The 19702-nt window shown below is 43.7% G+C and overlaps 1 protein-coding gene across 4 annotated transcripts in view; it reads left to right on the top strand.

The window, feature by feature from the left end:
- The first annotated feature begins 1615 nt into the window (after window positions 1–1615).
- LOC135543990 (lysyl oxidase homolog 2B-like) overlaps window positions 1616–19702 on the top strand; it is a 65760-nt gene continuing 47673 nt past the window's right edge. The window contains exons 1-3 of one of the 4 annotated variants that reach the window (XM_064971331.1): window positions 1616–1768; window positions 12496–12864; window positions 13336–13511. In XM_064971331.1, coding sequence (XP_064827403.1) covers window positions 12504–12864; window positions 13336–13511 — 537 coding nt within the window. In that variant the 5' untranslated portion in view covers window positions 1616–1768; window positions 12496–12503. Of the gene's footprint in view, window positions 1793–12462; window positions 12865–13335; window positions 13512–19702 lie in introns of all 4 variants that reach the window. The other 3 variants (XM_064971314.1, XM_064971322.1, XM_064971306.1) reach the window with 3 other exon arrangements.

Here is a 19702-nt window from a genome sequence, read left to right as displayed (position 1 = left end):
ACAATGTACTGTATACAAATATTTCCAGAATGCACAGACAAAAAAATTTAATTTATTTTTGCTTTATTTGACTAGGCAAGTCAGTTAAGAACAAATTCTTATTTTCAATGCCTGTTCAGGGGCAGAACGACAGATTTGTACCTTGTCAGCTCAGGGATTTGAACTTGCAACCTTTACTAGTCCAACGCTCTAACCACTAGGCTATGCTGCCGCCCCAATATCTAGCTGTGTTGACAATATTACAAAAATATTCAAAGTGTAATTCTTCAGAATAACTTCTATTTCTTCAGAAAATGAACTACAAATGGGACACAGCCATATGCCAACCTGCCACCTGAGGCATTGGTCACCAACTTGTTAGGAGTCTTGATTGTAGCTGTTCTGAAGATGTTCTCCAATCAGAAATGGAAGCGACCAGAGCCTAGAAGTGAAGACATGAGCTACAGGATGAGTTCAACAAACCTGATGTCAGTCAAGAACAAATTCTTATTTTCAATGACGGCCAAGGAACAGTGGGTTAACTGCCTGTTCAGGGGCAGAATGACAGATTTGTATAAGTCAGCTGGTGGGTTTGAACTTGCAACCTTCCAGTTACTAGTCCAACGCTCTAACCACTAGGCTACCCTGCTGCCCACTAGGCTACCCTGCCGCCCCTTCAACTCCTTTATGTAATCTTTTGAAACCTACTTCAACGTTTCCAAATGCAGTCAGTGCTTCAAGACAACAGCTGATAGAGAAAAGAGAGGAGGCTTCAAAACTTCAAGACCTGCTCTCAGCTGCTAATCTTACTCCGCAAGCTATCCATCACTGTTATCTGCTCTTGCTGGATTTCAATGTTCCCTTAATCAAATGATGAGACGCTGAATGTACTAGCCACTGCCAGGACAGTATTGTAAGCAATAATATATGTCCCAACCAGATTTGCATATTTACAAAAGAGTGGATTTGACATTGCTGCCTTGTTTTTACATAATAAAAAAGCAAATAAATGAATATTATGTACCCAAAGAAATGACTGTTTCTGCATTTCTTTGTGACTGCCATTGCTGTTGGGCATGGCATTTAGGCTAGTGTCATCATTAAAGCCAGTCTGGGATTTGAGAATCTGTTCAATTATTTCTATTGACCATTCAATATGTGGCCATGCAAACGATCAATATGTTGTGCTCTTTTGTGGAAATGAAAACTACAGCTGCTGTGAGCCTATTCAAGAAATACACATTTAACATGACGGCTATATCATTTGCACATGGTGGCAACAGTTTATCAAGGATCAGTACAAAGAGTAACTATCAGATGCTGTCGCGGACTAAATGGCATGCATGGGTAAGTACAGCAGGGCACAATTGACAAAATATGTGGGTCTTTGTTTTCTTCCAAGCATTGACTCATGATAAAGGTGGGATTTTGGTTCTGGGTGCCAATTAGTACCAATGTGTCACAAAATCAGAGTTGTTGAGCTGCATTTTGCTGTCCTTCTGCGATGCTGTCGTCCCAGTGTCGCTCCAAATATCCAGGAATTACGGCTATTCCACTTCCAGCGCTCACTGCTCAGGCCATCGGTGAGGTCATTTCAGCAGTGGGCGTAACTGGGCAGATCCACAAGGCATAACTTTGTCGGAAGCGGCATTGAAATTGCAAGGGGGAGTGAAAGTTTAGAAACCATCCGAAAGTCACGTAGCAATCCTAATCCGTGGGGAGTAAAAATATACATTCGTGACTTGGGCATCATATCAGGCAGCCATATATAGTCTTCAACAGGATCAAGGTCATTTTTTGATAATCGTCTGTGGTGAGAGCTTCTTTTGGAAATAACTTGAAAATTGGGTTAATGAAACAGTTACTAAAGGATATTACTGGAAAAATGTGCTTGATATGCTATATGGTCTTTGTGCTTCTTATTAAATTTAAGCAACTTTGGCTACTTGTTCATATATGCCACGTATAACCAAATGCACTCTGATTTCATGTTGATAATGACATTTGGTTGTTAACGGTTTCTATGTCTAGACTTTAGTATTTGTAAAACTGATTGTAGACGACAATGAGAATAGATCGCAGTCTGTTTCGCAATGTTCACAAATAAGGATGCCAGCATATTGTGGGAACGCTGGTAATATTTATGCCAGGAATGGATAGTTGTGGGATTTGTGAGATGAAAGGTGCACAGTATTCAACCACAGTTTAGTTGCAGTTACTTGGGGCGAGAGAAACAAAATGCCTCTGCTTTTGTGGACACTGATCTTACTGATTTCTCACATGATGGTGTGTGATTACAGTCTCTATAGCCTATAGTGGTTGTGTAAATAGGTTGCAGAGAATGTTAGTTAAATGGCATACCTATGTATTATTACCTGGATGTGCTGTTCTGTGCTATAAATCAATGGCATGTGCCAGGAGTACTCTGGCTTGATTCTAGTTTACTGTACTGTCCTTGAAGGAACAGTGAATAACTATTCAAGTTGATGGTTTGGTTAACTTTGGTACACATTCTATGAGCTGCCTGAATGTAATGCATTTAAAGCGTCTTCGCTCACCATCCCATAGTGCACGATAAGACTCCTTTCAGTGCTTCTATAATTATCCAGTTGGTTCTACACATTATAATGGCCTGAGCACAGGTATTGGGAAGGCTCCAACTCTTTCTGACCTGACATATTGAACCAGCAACCACCACCTTATGACCTAGATGCCCTACGGCCACGAGTCAGTGGAAATTGTGTCTAGCATTCTCGAGGGGAAACATGACAAGTAAAAACTAGTAGCCATTTTTTTTGTATGTCTCAGCATAGATTTAATGTTGTCTTTCTTGTGAAAGAAGTGTTCTAGGTGGTTGATGGATGCTGCTGTGTTTAGTTTATCTGCCTGCACATATTGGTTTCCACTGAATACCAAATGGAGGCAGAGCTTCCTGGATACCTTGCTTTGTTTGGCGGAAGTTAAATGACTTCTGTTTGATCCAAGGGGTCACCATTTCATGGGGTGGGCCATCTTATACTTTTGAATCTTTACCTTACATTTGCACTAGGAATGTTTTTTTTGTGATACTGTACTACACTCCACTTTGAGCCCTTAAATCTTTGTGTGCTGAAGCAGGATGGAATTTCAATTTAAGATATGGTCATATATCTTAGATCCCAGATGACATTTGTCATAAAGTACTGTAGCTTCTGTGTGTATCTTATCCATGTGGTTTAATGAAAACATTAGAATGGTTATTAGGCTGTGAGGAGATGCAGACCCTGACTTATTAACGTCTATGTTTTGTAACTTGTGTAACCAACTGCCCACGTTACATTGAAGAAAGTAGAAAGATGCTGGAAAATGGAAAGATCCAACCCCCACTGCCAGACATACATAGTCTTTAGTTTACATCACTTGAAAGCCACTATATTGTTGAATTGCTTAATGCCTTGTGTGAAATGTTGCTGCAGTCTTAAAAGGAGTTATGCTTAAAAAAAAATCAGGAATCAAGGTAAGACCCAAGTACAGACTGTGTGAAGTAGCAATGTTTATTGCAACCACAGGGACAGGCAAACGACAGGTCAAGGCAGGCAGGGGTCGAATAACAAGTAAGTCTCAACGTCAACAGTGAAGAGGCGACTCCGGGATGCTGGCTTTCTAGGCAGAGTTCCAAAGAAAAAGCCATATCTCAGACTGGCCAATAAAAAGAAAATATTAAGATGGGCAAAAGAGCACAGACACTGGACAGAGGAACTCTGCCTAGAAGGCCAGCATCCCGGAGTCCCCTCTTCACTGTTGACGTTGAGACTGGTGTTCTGCGGGTACAATTTAAGGAAGATTCCAGTTGAGGACTTGTGAGGGGTCTGTTTCTCAATCTAGACACTCTAATGTACTTGTGTTCTTGCTCAGTTGTGTACCAGGGCCTCCCACTCCTCTTTCTATACTGGTTAGAGCCAGTTTGCGCTATTCTGTGAAAGGAGTAGTACACAGCGTTGTATGAGATCTTCATTTTCTTGGCAATTTCTTGCATGGAATAGCCTTAATTTCTCAGAACAAGAATAGACTGGTGAGTTTCAGAATTAAAAAAAAAAAGGTATATTCTTTGTAAATTATATCATAAATAGGACTGGTGGAGTTACAGTATGTCACACATACAGCTAACAAAAACATATGGAAATGTCTGCTCTACTCAAAATTATAACCAACTAATTGCAGCATTACAGCAAAAAATGAAGAGGCAAGCGTTCTGATGAGTACAAATGTAAAGAACTTGTCAGCCCTCCATTAAAGACCAACATTGACTATAGAAAATTGTAATAAATAAAAAAGTAAACCATTTTAACTTAAGGACCAAGAAATTGACAGCTGTCCCATATAGATTTCTCAGAATAAGAATAGATTTACGAGTTTCAGAAGGTCTTTGTTTCTGGCCATTTTGAGCCTGTAATCTAACCCACAAATGCTAATGCTCAACTACTCTAAAGAAGGCCAGCTTTATTGCATCTTTAATCAGAACAACAGTTTTCAGCTGTGCTAACATAATTGCAAAAGGGTTTTCTAATGATCAATTAGCCTTTTAAAATGATAAACTTGTATTAGCTAACAGAGCGTGCCATTGGAACATATGCGTGATGGTTGCTGATAATGGGCCTCTGTACACCCATGTAAATATTCCATAAAAATCTGCCGGTTTCCAGCTACAATAGTCATTTACAACATTATCAATATCTACACTGTATTTCTGATCAATTTGATGTTATTTTAATGGATAAAAAATTTGCTTTTCTTTCAAAAACAATTACATTTCTAAGTGACCCCAAACTTTTGAATGGCAGTGTAAATCAATGTTTTTCTCTGTGGCTTCATGCCACATGACATCCTGCCATGATTGACCAGAGCGGAGTGATAGTTTGTTGTTGTTGTTGTTAAGCCCCCCCCCCCCCCCAAGCCTTGGCTTCCAGGCCTCATTCATGTTGTTCTCTAAAGCCCGGGGAAGTTCATATTAGAAAAGTAGGTATGAGTGGAGCGCTCATTGCCAGTGGCTGCTGGGTGATTGGCTATGAGTAGACATAGATTTTTTTTAAACACCTCCTCTATGATATGGCATGCTAATACTTTTAGTCTACATTTATTTTCAGCCAAATAGCTTTTCTCCAAAGCCTACACTTGGCCACCTGAACTATGGAGCAAATTAAAATACGGGTGCAAACCTAGGTTTTTGCACCTCCACTTTTTTATCAGAAAGTGTACATAATCCATTGGATAATTGGTAAATGTTCACTTATTTTTTTAGCTAGTCGGTATTTAAAATTCCAATATATACAGTGCATTCGCAAAGTATTCAGACCCCTGGACTTTTTCCACATTTTGTTCAGTTACATCAATCTACACACAAAGTAATTTTTGTTATTTAAAATAAATAAATAATCGTTTACATAATCCTTTCCTTTGAGACTCGGAATTGAGCTCAGGTGCAACCTGTTTCAATTGATCATCCTTGAGATGTTTCTACAACTTGATTGGAGTCCACCTGTGGTAAATTCAATTGATTGGACATGATTTGGAAAGGCACACACCTGTCTATATAAGGTCTCACAGTTGGCAGTGCATGTCAGAGCAAAAACCAAGCCATGAGGTTGAAGGAACTACCTAGACTCTTCCTAGAGCTGGCCGCCGGGCCAAACTGAGCAATCGTGGGAGGAGGGCCTTGGTCAGGGAGGTGTCCAAGAACCCGATGATCACTCTGACAGAGCTCCAGAGTTCCTCTGTGGAGATGGGAGAACCTTTCAGAAGGACAACCATCTCCGCAGCACTCCACCAATCAGGCCTTTATGGTAGAGTGGCCAGACGGAAGCCACACCACAGTAAAAGGCACATGACAGCCTGCTTGGAGTTTGCAAAAAGGCACCTAAAGGACTCTCAGACCATGAGAAACAAGATGCTCTGGTCTGATGAAACCAAGACTGAACTCTTTGGCCTGAATTCCAAGCATCACGTCTGGAGAAAACCTGGCACCATCCCTACGGTGAAGCATGGTGGTGGCAGCATCATGCCGGGGACAATGTTTTTCAGCTGCAGGGACTGGGAGACGAGTCAGGATCGAGGGAAAGATGAATGGAGAAAAGTGCAGAGAGATCATTGATGAAAACCTGTCCAGAGCACTCAGGACCTCAAACTGGGGCAAATGTTCACCTTCCAACAGGACAATAACCCTAAGCACACAGCCAAGACAACGCAGGAGTGGCTTTGGGACATGTCTCTGAATGTCCTTGAGTGGCCCAGCCAGAGACCGGACCTGAATCCAATCAAACATCTCTGGAGAGACCTGAAAATAGCTGTGCAGCGACGCTCCCTATCCATCCTGACAGAGAGGATCTGCAGAGAAGAATGGGAGAATCTCCCCAAATACAGGTCTGCCATGCTTGTAGCGTCATGCCCAAGAAGAGTCGAGGCTGTAATCACTGCCGAAGGTGCTTCAACAAAGTACTGAGTAAAGGGTCTGAATACTTATGTAAATGTGATATTTTCGGGTTTTATTTTTAATACATTTGCCAAAATATAAAAAATCATGGGATATTGTGTGTAGATTGATGAGGGGATAAAAATTATTTAATACATTTTAGAATAAGGATGAAATGTAACAAAATGTTGAAATAGTCAAGGGGTCTCAATACTTTCCGAATGCACTGTATAATCATATAAATCTACGTAACTGAAGGGATTTGGTCAAATTTAGCAGAGTAAGAGTACAAGTACAGTCCACAGAGAGAACTAGAAAAGTACTAGTTCCTCCCAAAAACTTTAATTGCAGTGGGGTAAATCAGGGTCACACGGAGTGATTCTTGGTAGTCTTAAACAAATCTACTTTGAAACAAAAGCATACAATTGTGTTCTTAGCAAAGAGCATTTTCCCAAGCAAGTATTTTGCTAGGATGTCTTGATGTGGTTTCAGTGGGGAGGGGAAACTGATAATTTGCTGCTATTGGCAGAGAGGTTTGGAACTCTTTTCTTATTGGTCTATTAACTAATTTACTGCATGGTGAAGTCACCATGGAAGGCCAAAATGCCCTCCCACCAAAACAAGCTGAAATTACTGTCGGTCTTTTCAAATAGCTCTTATACTAAAGGGGCATTATTATCATGTTCACAATTTTACAGTAAGTTTAAAATCAAATTTTATTTGTCAAATGTGCTGAATACAACAGGTGTAGTAGACCTTACAGTGAAATGCTTACTTACGAGCCCTTAACCAACAATGCAGTTAAAAAAATACGGATAAGAATAAGAAATAAAAGTATTTAAAGAGCAGCAGTAAAATAACAATAGCGAGACTATATACAGGAGGTTACCGGTACAGAGTCAATGTGCAGGGGCACCGGTTAGTTGAGGTAATATGTACATGTAGGTCGAGGATTTAAAGTGACAATGCATAGATGATAACAACAGAGAATAGCAGTGATGTAAAAGAGGAGGAGGGGGGGTGCAAATAGACTCAGTAGCCATTTGATCAGGAGTCTTATGGCTTGGGGGTAGAAGCTGTTTAGAAGCCTCTTGGACCAAGACTTGGCGCTCCGGTACAGCTTGCCATGTAGTAGCAGAGAACAGTCTATGACTAGGGTGGCTGGAGGTTTTTTAAATAATTTTTATGGCCTTCCTCTGACACCGCCTGGTATAGAGTTCCTGGATGGCAGGAAGCTTGGCCCCAGTGATGTACTGGGACATTCGCACTACCCTCTGTAGTGCCTTGCGGTCGGAGACCGAGCAGTTGCCATACCAGGCAGTGATACAACGAGTCAGGGTGCTCTTGATGGTGCAGCTGTAGAACCTTTTGAGGATCTGAAGACCCATGCCAAATCTTTTCAGTCTTCTGAGGGGGAATAGGTTTTGTCGTGCCCTCTTCACGACTGTCTTGCAGTGCTTGGACCATGTTAGTTTGTTGGTGATGTGGACACCAAGGAACTTGAAGCTCTCAACCTGCTCCACTGCAGCCCTGTCGATGAGAATGGGGGCGTTCTTGGTCCTCTTTTTCCTGTAGTCCACAATCATCTCCTTTGTCTTAATCATGTTTAGGAAGAGGTTGTTGTCCTGACACCACACGGCCAGGTCTCTGACCTCCTCACCATAGGCTGTGTTTTCATTGTCAGTGATCAGGCAAACACTGTTGTGTCATCTGCAAACTTAATGATGGTGTTCGAGTCGTGCCTGGCCGTGCAGTCATGAGTGAACTGAGAGTACAGGACGAGACTGAGCACTCACATCTGAGGGGCACCTGTGTTGAGTATTAGCTTGGCAGATGTGTTGTTACCTACCCTTACCACCTGGGGGCGGCCCATCAGGAAGTCCAGGATCCAGTTGCAGAGGGAGGTGTTTAGTCCCAGGGTCCTTAGCTTATTGATGAGCTTGGAGGGCACTTTTGTGTTGAACGCTGAGCTGTAGTCAATGAATAACATTCTCACATAGGTGTTCCTTTTGTTCAAGTGGGAAAGGGCAGTGTGGAGTGCAATAGAGATGGCATCATCTGTGGATCTTTTGGAGTGGGTCTAGGGTTTCTGGGATAATGGTGTTGATGTGAACCATGACCAGCATTTCAAAGCACCTCATGGCTAGAGATGTCAGTGCTACAGGTCGGTAGTCATTTAGGGGGTTACCTTAGTGTTCTTGGGCACAGGCACTATGGTGGTCTGCTTAAAACATGTTGGCATTACAGACACGGACAGGGAGAGGTTGAAAATGTCAGTGAAGACATTTGCCAGTTGATCAGCACATGCTAGCAGTATACGTCCTGGTCATCCGTCTGGCCCTGCGGCCTTGTGAATATTGACCTGTTTAAAGGTCTTACTCACATTGGCTGTGGAGAGCGTGATCACACAGTCTTCCAGAACAGCTGGTGCTCTCATGCATGTTTAAGTGTTATTTGCCTCGAAGCGAGCATAGAAGTAGTATAGCGCGTCTGGTAGGCTCGTGACACTGGGCAGCTCTAGGCTGTGCTTCTCTTTGTTGTCTGTAATGGTTTGCAAGCCCTGCCACATCTGACGAGCGTCAGAGCTGGTGCAGTACGATTCGATCTTAGTCCTGTATTGACGCTTTGCCTGTTTGATGGTTCGTCGTAGTGCATTGCAGGATTTCTTATAAGCTTCAGGGTTAGAGTCCCACTCCTTTAAATCGTCAGCTTTGGCCTTTAGCTCAGTGCGGTTGTTGCCTTTAATCCATGGCTTCTGGTTGGGGTATGTACATACAGTCACTGTGGGGACGACGTTATCAATGCACTTATTGATGAAGCCAATGACTGATGTGGTATACTCCTCAATGTCATCGGAGGAATACCAGAACATATTTCAGTCTGTGCTAGTAAAACAGTCCTGTAGCTTAGCATCTGCTTCATCTGACCACTTTTTTATAGATCTAGTCACTGGTGCTTCCTGCTTTAATGTTTGCTTGTAAGCAGTAGTTAGGAGGATATAATTATGGTCAGATTTGCCAAATGGAGGACGAGGGAGAGCGTTGTCTGTGTCTCTGTGTGTGGAGTAAAGGTGGTCCACACACCAAGTGTGGAAATATATATAAAACACAACACAATCAAGTTTTTGATTGCAATGGGCCTTTAAGTACATGTAATGCGTTACTTGTAGCGCGTCACTACCCACCTCCGCTTGTTAGCTCCAAAAGTGGTTAGTAGCTGTGACTGCTTGCTGACAGTGAATGCCAAGCTTTTCAGAGGCTAAATACACTGCAAGCATAATTTTACCTGGTTCCCCTGAAGCAATTGTAATGACAGTCCACCACAACACACCGAGTGTCTCCTGATTAGCAAGGGGTAGTCTGTGTTTAATTTCATTGCGTTTTAAAAACACAGTTTGAGATCATCGTGAGTGGATTTTGCCTGTTGTTGGAGTGGTGAATTGGACTTCCTGGGAAAATGTTGTATGAGATTGCATCAGTAACCAGGAGGGGCTTAGAGAAGGGTCAATTGGCGTTACTGTAATTCTTTGAATGTAGGTGAAGCACTTGCTGCCCTTATCAAATCAAATCAAAAATCAAATCAAATTTTATTTGTCACATACACATGGTTAGCAGATGTTAATGCGAGTGTAGCGAAATGCTTGTGCTTCTAGTTCCAACAATGCAGTAATAACCAACAAGTAATCAAACTAACAATTCCAACACTGCTGTTTTATACACACAAGTGTAAGGGGATAAAGAAATTGTACATAAAGATATATGAATGAGTGATGGTACAGAGCAGCATAGTCAAGATACAGTAGATGGTATCGAGTACAGTATATACATATGAGATGAGTATGTAAACAAAGTGGCATAGTTAAAGTGGCTAGTGATACATGTATTACATAAAGATGCAGTAGATGATATAGAGTACAGTATATACGTATACATATGAGATGAATAATGTAGGGTATGTAAACATTATATTAGGTAGCATTGTTTAAAGTGGCTAGTGATATATTTTATATAATTTCCCATCAATTCCCATTATTAAAGTGGCTGGAGTTGAGTCAGTGTGTTGGCAGCAGCCACTCAATGTTAGTGGTTGCTGTTTAACAGTCTGATGGCCTTGAGATAGAAGCTGTTTTTCAGTCTCTCGGTCCCAGCTTTGATGCACCTGTACTGACCTCGCCTTCTGGATGATAGTGGGGTGAACAGGCAGTGGCTCGGGTGGTTGTTGTCCTTGATGATCTTTATGGCCTTCCTGTAACATCGGGTGGTGTAGGTGTCCTGGACGGCAGGTAGTTTGCCCCCGGTGATGCGTTGTGCAGACCTCACTACCCTCTGGAGAGCCTTACGGTTGTGGGCGGAGCAGTTGCCGTACCAGGCGGTGATACAGCCCGCCAGGATGCTCTCGATTGTGCATCTGTAGAAGTTTGTGAGTGCTTTTGGTGACAAGCCGAATTTCTTCAGCCTCCTGAGGTTGAAGAGGCGCTGCTGCGCCTTCTAAACGATGCTGTCTGTGTGGGTGGACCAATTCAGTTTGTCTGTGATGTGTATGCCGAGGAACTTAAAATTTACTACCCTCTCCACTTACTGTTCCATCAATGTGGATAGGGGGGTGTTCCCTCTGCTGTTTCCTGAAGTCCACAATAATCTCCTTAGTTTTGTTGACGTTGAGCGTGAGGTTATTTTCCTGACACCACACTCCGAGGGCCCTCACCTCCTCCCTGTAGGCCGTCTCGTCGTTGTTGGTAATCAAGCCTACCACTGTTGTGTCGTCCGCAAACTTGATGATTGAGTTGGAGGCGTGCGTGGCCACGCAGTCGTGGGTGAACAGGGAGTATAGGAGAGGGCTCAGAACGCACCCTTGTGGGGCCCCAGTGTTGAGGATCAGCGGGGTGGAGATGTTGTTGCCTACCCTCACCACCTGGGGGCGGCCCGTCAGGAAGTCCAGTACCCAGTTGCACAGGGCGGGGTCGAGACCCAGGGTCTCGAGCTTGATGACGAGCTTGGAGGATACTATGGTGTTAAATGCCGAGCTGTAGTCGATGAACAGCATTCTCACATAGGTATTCCTCTTGTCCAGATGGGTTAGGGCAGTGTGCAGTGTGGTTGAGATTGCATCGTCTGTGGACCTATTTGGGCGGTAAGCAGATTGGAGTGGGTCTAGGGTGTCAGGTAGGGTGGAGGTGATATGGTACTAGTCTCTCAAAGCACTTCATGATGACGGAAGTGAGTGCTACGGGGCGGTAGTCGTTTAGCTCAGTTACCTTAGCTTTCTTGGGAACAAGAACAATGGTGGCCCTCTTGAAGCATGTGGGAACAGCAGACTGAGATAGGGATTGATTGAATATGTCCGTAAACACACCAGCCAGCTGGTCTGCGCATGCTCTGAGGGCGCGGCTGGGGATGCCGTCTGAGCCTGCAGCCCTGCGAGGGTTAACACGTTTAAATGTTTTACTCACCTCGGCTGCAGTGAAGGAGAGTCCGCATGTTTTTGTTGCAGGCCGTGTCAGTGGCACTGTATTGTCCTCAAAGCGGGCAAAAAAGTTATTTAGTCTGCCTGGGAGCAAGACATCCTGGTCCGTGACTGGGCTGGTTTTCTTTTTGTAATCCGTGATTGACTGTAGACCCTGCCACATACCTCTTGTGTCTGAGCCGTTGAATTGAGATTCTACTTTGTCTCTATACTGATGCTTAGCTTGTTTGATTGCCTTGCGGAGGGAATATCTCCACTGTTTGTATTCGGTCATGTTTCCAGTCACCTTGCCCTGATTAAAAGCAGTGGTTCGCGCTTTCAGTTTCACGCGAATGCTGCCATCAATCCACGGTTTCTGGTTTGGGAATGTTTTAATCTTTGCTATGGGAACGACATCTTCAACGCACGTTCTAATGAACTCGCACACCGAATCAGCGTATTATTAATCTCCTATGCTGCAATCCTGAATTCCACACCCCCAGGCAGTCTCCCTGTGAAAAACCATATGACAAAGTAGCCAAAGAAATTTTAAATGGGTAATGTTATTTTCCTCATCTCTGCCTACTCTCCCATAGATAACCTCTTCTGTCTACTGTCTGACTTGACAGACACCACCATGCTGGCCGCCTGGTCGCTCCCCTGCTGCTTCACCATCCTGTTGGGCCTGTTAGAACTGTGCCGGGCCCAGTACGAACACCTAGGCTACCCACACGGCTATCCACAGGGCTACCCAGAGCCTGAGCAGGAGCAGTACAGTGCCCCGGTGCTGCCACCTGACACACCCAGGATACAGCTGCGTTTGGCAGGGGACAAGCGCAAGCACAACGAGGGGCGCGTGGAGGTTTTCTATGATGGCGAGTGGGGCACAGTCTGTGATGATGACTTCTCCATCCATTCTGCCCAGGTGGTGTGCAGGGAGTTGGGCTACTTGGAGGCTGTCTCCTGGTCTCCATCCTCTAAATATGGGAAAGGAGAGGGTAAGATGTCCGTTATTGCACTTCAAACCTTTATATGTGTAATGATAAGGGGAAATAATGGACTATTTTAAGGGATATTTTTTTATTGGCCAGTATTAACCAATTTTCCCAGTGAAACTTTTCAATAGGCCATTTGGATTTATGTTTATTCTGACATATTTCACTGACAGGTCGGCTTTTCCATGAATAAATGCTGGATGTTTTGGATTACCGGTAGTGCTCTTTGTCTACGCTCTGACTCAACTTTTACCGAAATGAACAAGGCACATCTGTAGCTTCGATCTGTTAAGGATAAGGTAGCCAGTGTACAATCTCAGCAGCATATTTGCTGTCAGTGTCCAGTCCACTTTTCCAAAGTCGCTTGGCTGTTTGACCACGCTAGCTACAACTGGTCAGGTGAAAGAAAGATTTATCCCTACAGAGTTCTTTCTGATATATCCACAATGTGTTCAGAATCCTGATGTTTTTCAGGACGCATCTGGTTTGACAATGTCCAGTGCACTGGAAAAGAGAAGACCCTGGCACTGTGCACCTCCAACGGGATTGGTGTGTCCGACTGCAAGCACACAGAGGACGTAGGTGTGGTGTGCAGCGACAAAAGGATCCCCGGATTTAAATTCATCAACACCATGGCCAATAATGTGCAGGTAAACAATCTACCTTCTATAAAGCCTGCCTTAGTTAGACACAAAGGGGTGGTTTCCTAGACACAGATTAAGGCTAATCCTAGTCAGAAAAAGGACTAGGATTAATCTGTGTTCAGGAAACGGCCCCAAAGACACTTGACTTTGGTTGACGTTGTTGACTGACCTTTTTACACTGGGCCAGAACATTTGGTTCCTGACTGCTCCTCAGAGAAAGCCCTCACAGCTGGTTTTATTGAGCTGTTCTGTGCAGAGTGAAGACACACATTTTGACAGCATCTAAGTATTACGTACATGTGGCTTTCAACAAAAAGTGAATAGTCAAGCCAAAACTAAATTGTGAACCCAGTGATGACTTTACAGTCATGTACACTAGCCCACGTGAAGTTTTTCAAAGAAAGAGAGGCTACTGGTAACTAACTAAATAAGTAATCATAGGTGTTGCACTCACAACTGTCAGTGTAATCCTGCTGGGCTCTTAATAAAGACTTCATTGCGCACCTCATGGAAGTATGTCCTACAAGCCTACAGCTAATTGCATAGTGTTATCTTGCTGTTCTGCTCACTCTGCAGGCCCTCGAGTTCACATACCAATCTTATGAGGGGAGTGCAGACCAGAGCTCTCTGAGTTTCAGCTCAAACCATAAGTTTCCATTTTTAAAATGTCTCTGAAATCAAGTGATGACAGACAGCACTTTCGAGTAACAGCTGGATGCCTCAGGGTGATTCTGGGTTTTTTTGTGCATTGAAAAATATGCACATCCAACATCTAAATATTCACATCAGGTGCAGGACAGAAGAACAGATCAAAGAAAAAAGAGATGTCCTTAACTCTGGTATGCTCACTTTCTGATTTAATCTTTTTTTGTGTGTGTGTGTGTGTGTGGGGGGGGGGGTGTTAAATAATAAAACTAAAACAACAGCAGCTGCATAGTCTTAGCCTGGCCTACTATGTGCCCTGTCCCTCTGGCCAGGGTAAACTAAGCGGTAACATAGTGTATTTATAGTCCATTTGTTTGTCAGAAAGTGTTTATGGGATCAAATTTGGTTTATTTTCAAACTTGGGCTGACTAGGCTGCCTAGACTTTTTCAATCCAAAATGATTAACTGGAATTAGTCAATAAACACAATAGCTGACATAGACTGTGAGATCATTTTGAATTAGGCTTACAGTTGCTTAGGGCCGGACTACGCGATGCAAACCTACATAAATCAAGCTCAGCCGTGTGAGTTTTATTGTCTAATCATGTTGCTTTCTCTGTGTTTGTGTAGTAATATTAAGTTTGCTGCAGTTTGAAAGGATTTTCATCCTCCCCAAGGCCAGGAGTTTTTTTTTAACCATGTGACCTGATTAAAAAATCTGGTTCTATCATATCCCATATTAAACCTTCTTACAACAGATTAATCACGTCATACTGTATAAGGTTTTACCTGGTGAGGTTACCAGATAAGGAAGGACTACGGGCCCCAGATGTTTTTGTCCGCCACACCACTCTGGGACCTGTGATGCCACCTCTGATAGAGATGATAATGATCCAGAGAGCAGTGCTGTAGAGGTCTAGACGTATAGACTCAGCCCTTTGTGATCTCTCCAGCTGTGATATTTACTGAGAGAATACCAGACTCAGCTTTTCCATTCACTAAGACGTGGGGCATGTGTGGCTAGCTCCACACAGAAGCTCTGTGAAACACAGCTCGGCTTATGCAAAGCCCTCCACACAGATTCCAAATGGCATCCTATTCCCTATGTAGTGCATTATTTTTGACCAGGACTCATAGGGCTCTGTTCAAAAGTAGTGCACTGTGTTGGGAATAGGATGCCATTTGGGGTGCAGACACAGCCTTAATGGAGACTTTACCTTTTCATCTGGAAATGGTCATCTGGTGGTGACTCACAGCTGCAGATTGAGGTTGCACTCTTGTGCGTCCCAAATTGCACTTTGTAGTTAATAGGGTGTCATTTGGAACATACATTGTCTAATGTTAGCGATGAGGACAGACTAGTGTGGTTCTGTGGTGGGGGATGATGAGAGAGGTATGGGGATTCAAATTAGGGGCTTTGGCTGAGAACATTTCCGCCCACATTTTAGAGTTTAGAGCAGTGTTCACCAACATTTTCTGAGTCAAGATCACTTTCCGAGTCAAAATGCAAGCCGAGATCTACCGCTCAGATTTTTTTTAAACATGACTTAAAAAACTTAAACCTATGCCACGTTAACCTATTAAAAACAGTTCTGAAGCAATGAGGTTTTTGCAGTAGGTAGGCTATAGGCCCAATACATTATCACTGCATATTGGCTATGGTATAATTGCCCTGCCAATGTTGTTCTTCTCAGACCATTTTGTTAATATATTTAAAAACAAATGTAGGTATATGATCACACTGGTAATAGATAATTTGTTGTATTACTTGTGAGGCACAATCATTTTTATTGTTTTATTTGACTGGACTGATGGCCTGCATCTGATGGTCAGTCTGAGAGGAGGGAGGGAAGGAGGGAGAGAGCAGCGATGAGGCTGCCTCTCACCCAACTCACCGTCCCTCCGCTCTCCCTCCCTTCGCTGAGAAAAGTCTTCCAGTTGATGGCGAAACTGAAGTCGCACTGCATTATTCTGCCTCATGAACCAATTCATGTTGTTACTCCTATGACCAGAGAAAGTTAAATATTCCTTGTGTTAAAAAAAGACACAAGCTGCTAATAATTACACAAGCTTATCGAAAGAATTTACTATACACCAGGCTGCATCACATCCGGCTGTGATTGAGTCTCATAGGGCGGCGCCCAATTGGCCCAGTGTCGTCCTGCTTATACGTGTTTTAAAAAGTGTTGACAGTGCTGAATAACAACGTAGACATGAATTACTCTTAAAAACAGCGGCTCTTTGCTGTATTCATTGGGTCTGTCTCTAGTCATGGTTTTAAACTTTTCGAAATCTCACAGTATCAACTTCACTGTGTGCTGGAGGAAACTGTGCCGACACAGAGATCTAAGCTATCTGATTGGCCAGCGGTAGGCCTATAGGTGCGCTTGATTTTCTCTTTGGGTCTGCCGGGTACGCAGAGTTCTACCTTCAGACACATCATATGGTTTAAAAATGGGAACACTTCACCTTCCCTGTGCTAGGGCTGCTGAATCAAGGGCAACGACTGCCAACAATGTGAAACAAATATTTAAAAAAATGGAAAGGCTTTGTCGGTGGGGGTTTTACAGAAATGTTTGGTGATTGACTAGGAATGCCTTGGGGATCGACCGGTTGGTGACCACTGGTTTAGAGACACTGTTGCTCTTTCATCGTGGGGCACATGCAATGTCTTAACGACAATAGCTGGCAAGTCAACCACAAAGAAACCACAAAGAAAATGTTTCAAGGAGTTAGTTAAGAGAGAGGTGAAACCTGAATCTTGTACGCAGTGCCTTTGGGGGCCCAAAGCGAGATTGGGAGGCCCCCCCAAATTGCAGGCAAACCGTTTTAGTGTCCCCCTCTTGGCAGCGTATTTTTTTTTTGTGGTGCTCCGTTTTTTTCCAGGAATTCTAAACATTTTGTTTAAAAGCAACATTTCTGCAATTCTTCACATTTTGCAATGGGGCAGAGAAACATTTGAAGTTTTAAAACTAATTTCCTGCAATTCTACACATTTTGTGATGGGGTGGTGAGAATTTGTTTGCCTGCACTCAACCAGCTGTATATTGCCTTAAGCAAAGAATAAAATGCACACCCAGAGGTGGTGCTTCTCGTTGGCTGGTGATTTTAATGCAGGGAAACTGAAATCCGTTTTACCTCATCTTTACCAGCATGTCACCTGTTCAACTATAGGCGACAAAACTCTCATCTTTACTCCACACACAGAAACGCATACAAGGCTCTCCCTAGCCCTCCTTTTGTCAAATCTGACCATAACTCTATCCTCTTGATACCTGCTTACAAGCTAAACTCAAAAAGGAAGTACCAGTTACGCGGTCAATACAGAAATGGTCCAATAAATCCCAGCCGCAAACTGCCCAGTGATGCGAGCCAACTAGACAAGCTAAATGCCTTCTAGGCTCGCTTCGAGGCAAGCATCACTGAACCATGCATGAGAGCAACAGCTGTTTCAGACGACTGTGTGATCTCACTCTTCATAGCTGATTGTCCGGTCCTCTGGCAGTCTCTATGGTGGTGCCACAGGGTTCAATTCTCGGGCCGACTCTTTTCTCTGTATATATCGATGATGTTGCTCTTGCTGCGAGCGATTCCCTGATCCACCTCTATGAAGACGACACCATTCTGTATACTTCTGGCCCTTCCTTAGACACTGTGCTATCTAACCTCCAAACAAGCTTCAATGCCATACAACACTCCTTCCATGGCCTCCAACTGCTCTTAAACGCTAGTAAAACCAAATGCATGCTTTTCAACCGTTCGCTGCCTGCACCCGCACGCCCGACTAGCATCACCACCCTGGATGGTTCCGACCTAGAATATGTGGACATCTATAAGTACCTAGGTGTCTGGCTAGACTGTAAACTCTCCTTCCAGACTCATATCAAACATCTCCAATCCAAAATCAAATCTAGAATCGGCTTTCTATTTCGCAACACAGCCTCCTTCACTCACGCTGCCAAACTTACCCTAGTAAAACTGACTATCCTACCGATCCTTGACTTCGGCGATGTCATCTACAAAATGGCTTCCAATACTCTACTCAGCAAACTGGATGCAGTTTATCACAGTGCCATCTGCTTTGTTAATAAAGCACCTTTTACCACCCACCACTGCGACCTGTATGCTCTAGTCGGCTGGCCCTCGCTACATATTTGTCGCCAGACCCACTGGCTCCAGGTCATCTACAAGTCCATGCTAGGTAAAGCTCCGCCTTATGTCAGTTCACTGGTCACGATGGCAACACCCACCCGTAGCACGCGCTCCAGCAGGTGTATCTCACTGATCATCCCTAAAGCCAACACCTCATTTGGCCGCCATTCCTTCCAATTCTCTGCTGCCTGTGGCTGGAATGAATTGCAAAAATTGTTGAAGTTGGAGACTTTTATCTCCCTTACCAACTTTAAACATCTGCTATCTGAGCAGCTAACCGATTGCTGCAGCTGTACATAGTCCATCAGTAAATAGCCCACCCAATTTACCTACCTCATCCCCATACTGTTTTTATTTATTTACTTTTCTGCACTTTTGCACACCAGTATCTCTACCTGCACATGACCATCTGATCATTTATCACTCCAGTGTTAATCTGCTAAATTGTAATTACTACTTTTTTTTCTACTGTGTTATTGACTTGTTTATTGTTTACTCCACGTGTAACTCTGTGTTGCTGTCTGTTCACCTTGCTATGCTTCATCTTGGCCAGGTCGCAGTTGTAGATGAGAACTTGTTCTCAACTAGCCTACCTGGTTAAATAAAGGTGAAATAAAAAAATAAATAAAATGTGAGTAATGCCTTTAAACAGGTTAACATTCACAAGGCCACAGGGCTAGACGGATTACCAGGGCGCGTACTCAGAGCATGCGTTGACCAGCTGGAAAGTGTCTTCATTGACATTTTCCACCTCTCCCTGACCCAGTCTGTAATAGCTACATTTTCCAAGCAGACCACCATAGTCACTGTGCTCAGGAAAGCTAAGATAACCTGTCTAAATTAGTTTCGCCCCGTAGCATTCACATCTGTAGCCATGAAATGCGTTTAAAGGCTGTTCATGGCTCACATCAACACCCAGACTCCCTGGACCCACTCTAATTCGCATATCGCCCCAACAGATCCACAGATAATGCAATCTTTATTGCACTCCACATTGCCCTCTCCCACCTGGACAAGAGGAGCACCTATGTAAGAATGCTGTTCTTTGACCACAGCTCAGCATTCAACACCATAGTGCCCACCAAGCTCATCACTAGATTCATGACCCTGGGACTGAACACCTCCCTCTGCAACTGAATCCTGGGCTTCCTGATGGGTCCGATCCCAGATGGTGAGAGTAGGCAACAACACACCTGCCACGCTGACCCTTCGGGTGCGTGATTAGTCCCCTTTTGTACTCCCTGTTCACCCACGACTACGTGGCCGCGCACGACTCCAACACCATCATTACGTTTGCTGATGACACGATGGTAGTAGGCCTGATGACTGAGACTGCCAGGACAACATCCTCTCTGCAAGACAAAGACGCATGTGACAAATAACATTTGATTTGATCCAGT

The sequence above is a fragment of the Oncorhynchus masou genome, chromosome 1 (genome assembly GCF_036934945.1).
Source record: "Oncorhynchus masou masou isolate Uvic2021 chromosome 1, UVic_Omas_1.1, whole genome shotgun sequence".
Classification (NCBI taxonomy): domain Eukaryota; kingdom Metazoa; phylum Chordata; class Actinopteri; order Salmoniformes; family Salmonidae; genus Oncorhynchus; species Oncorhynchus masou.
This window is presented reverse-complemented; position numbering and strand designations above follow the sequence as displayed.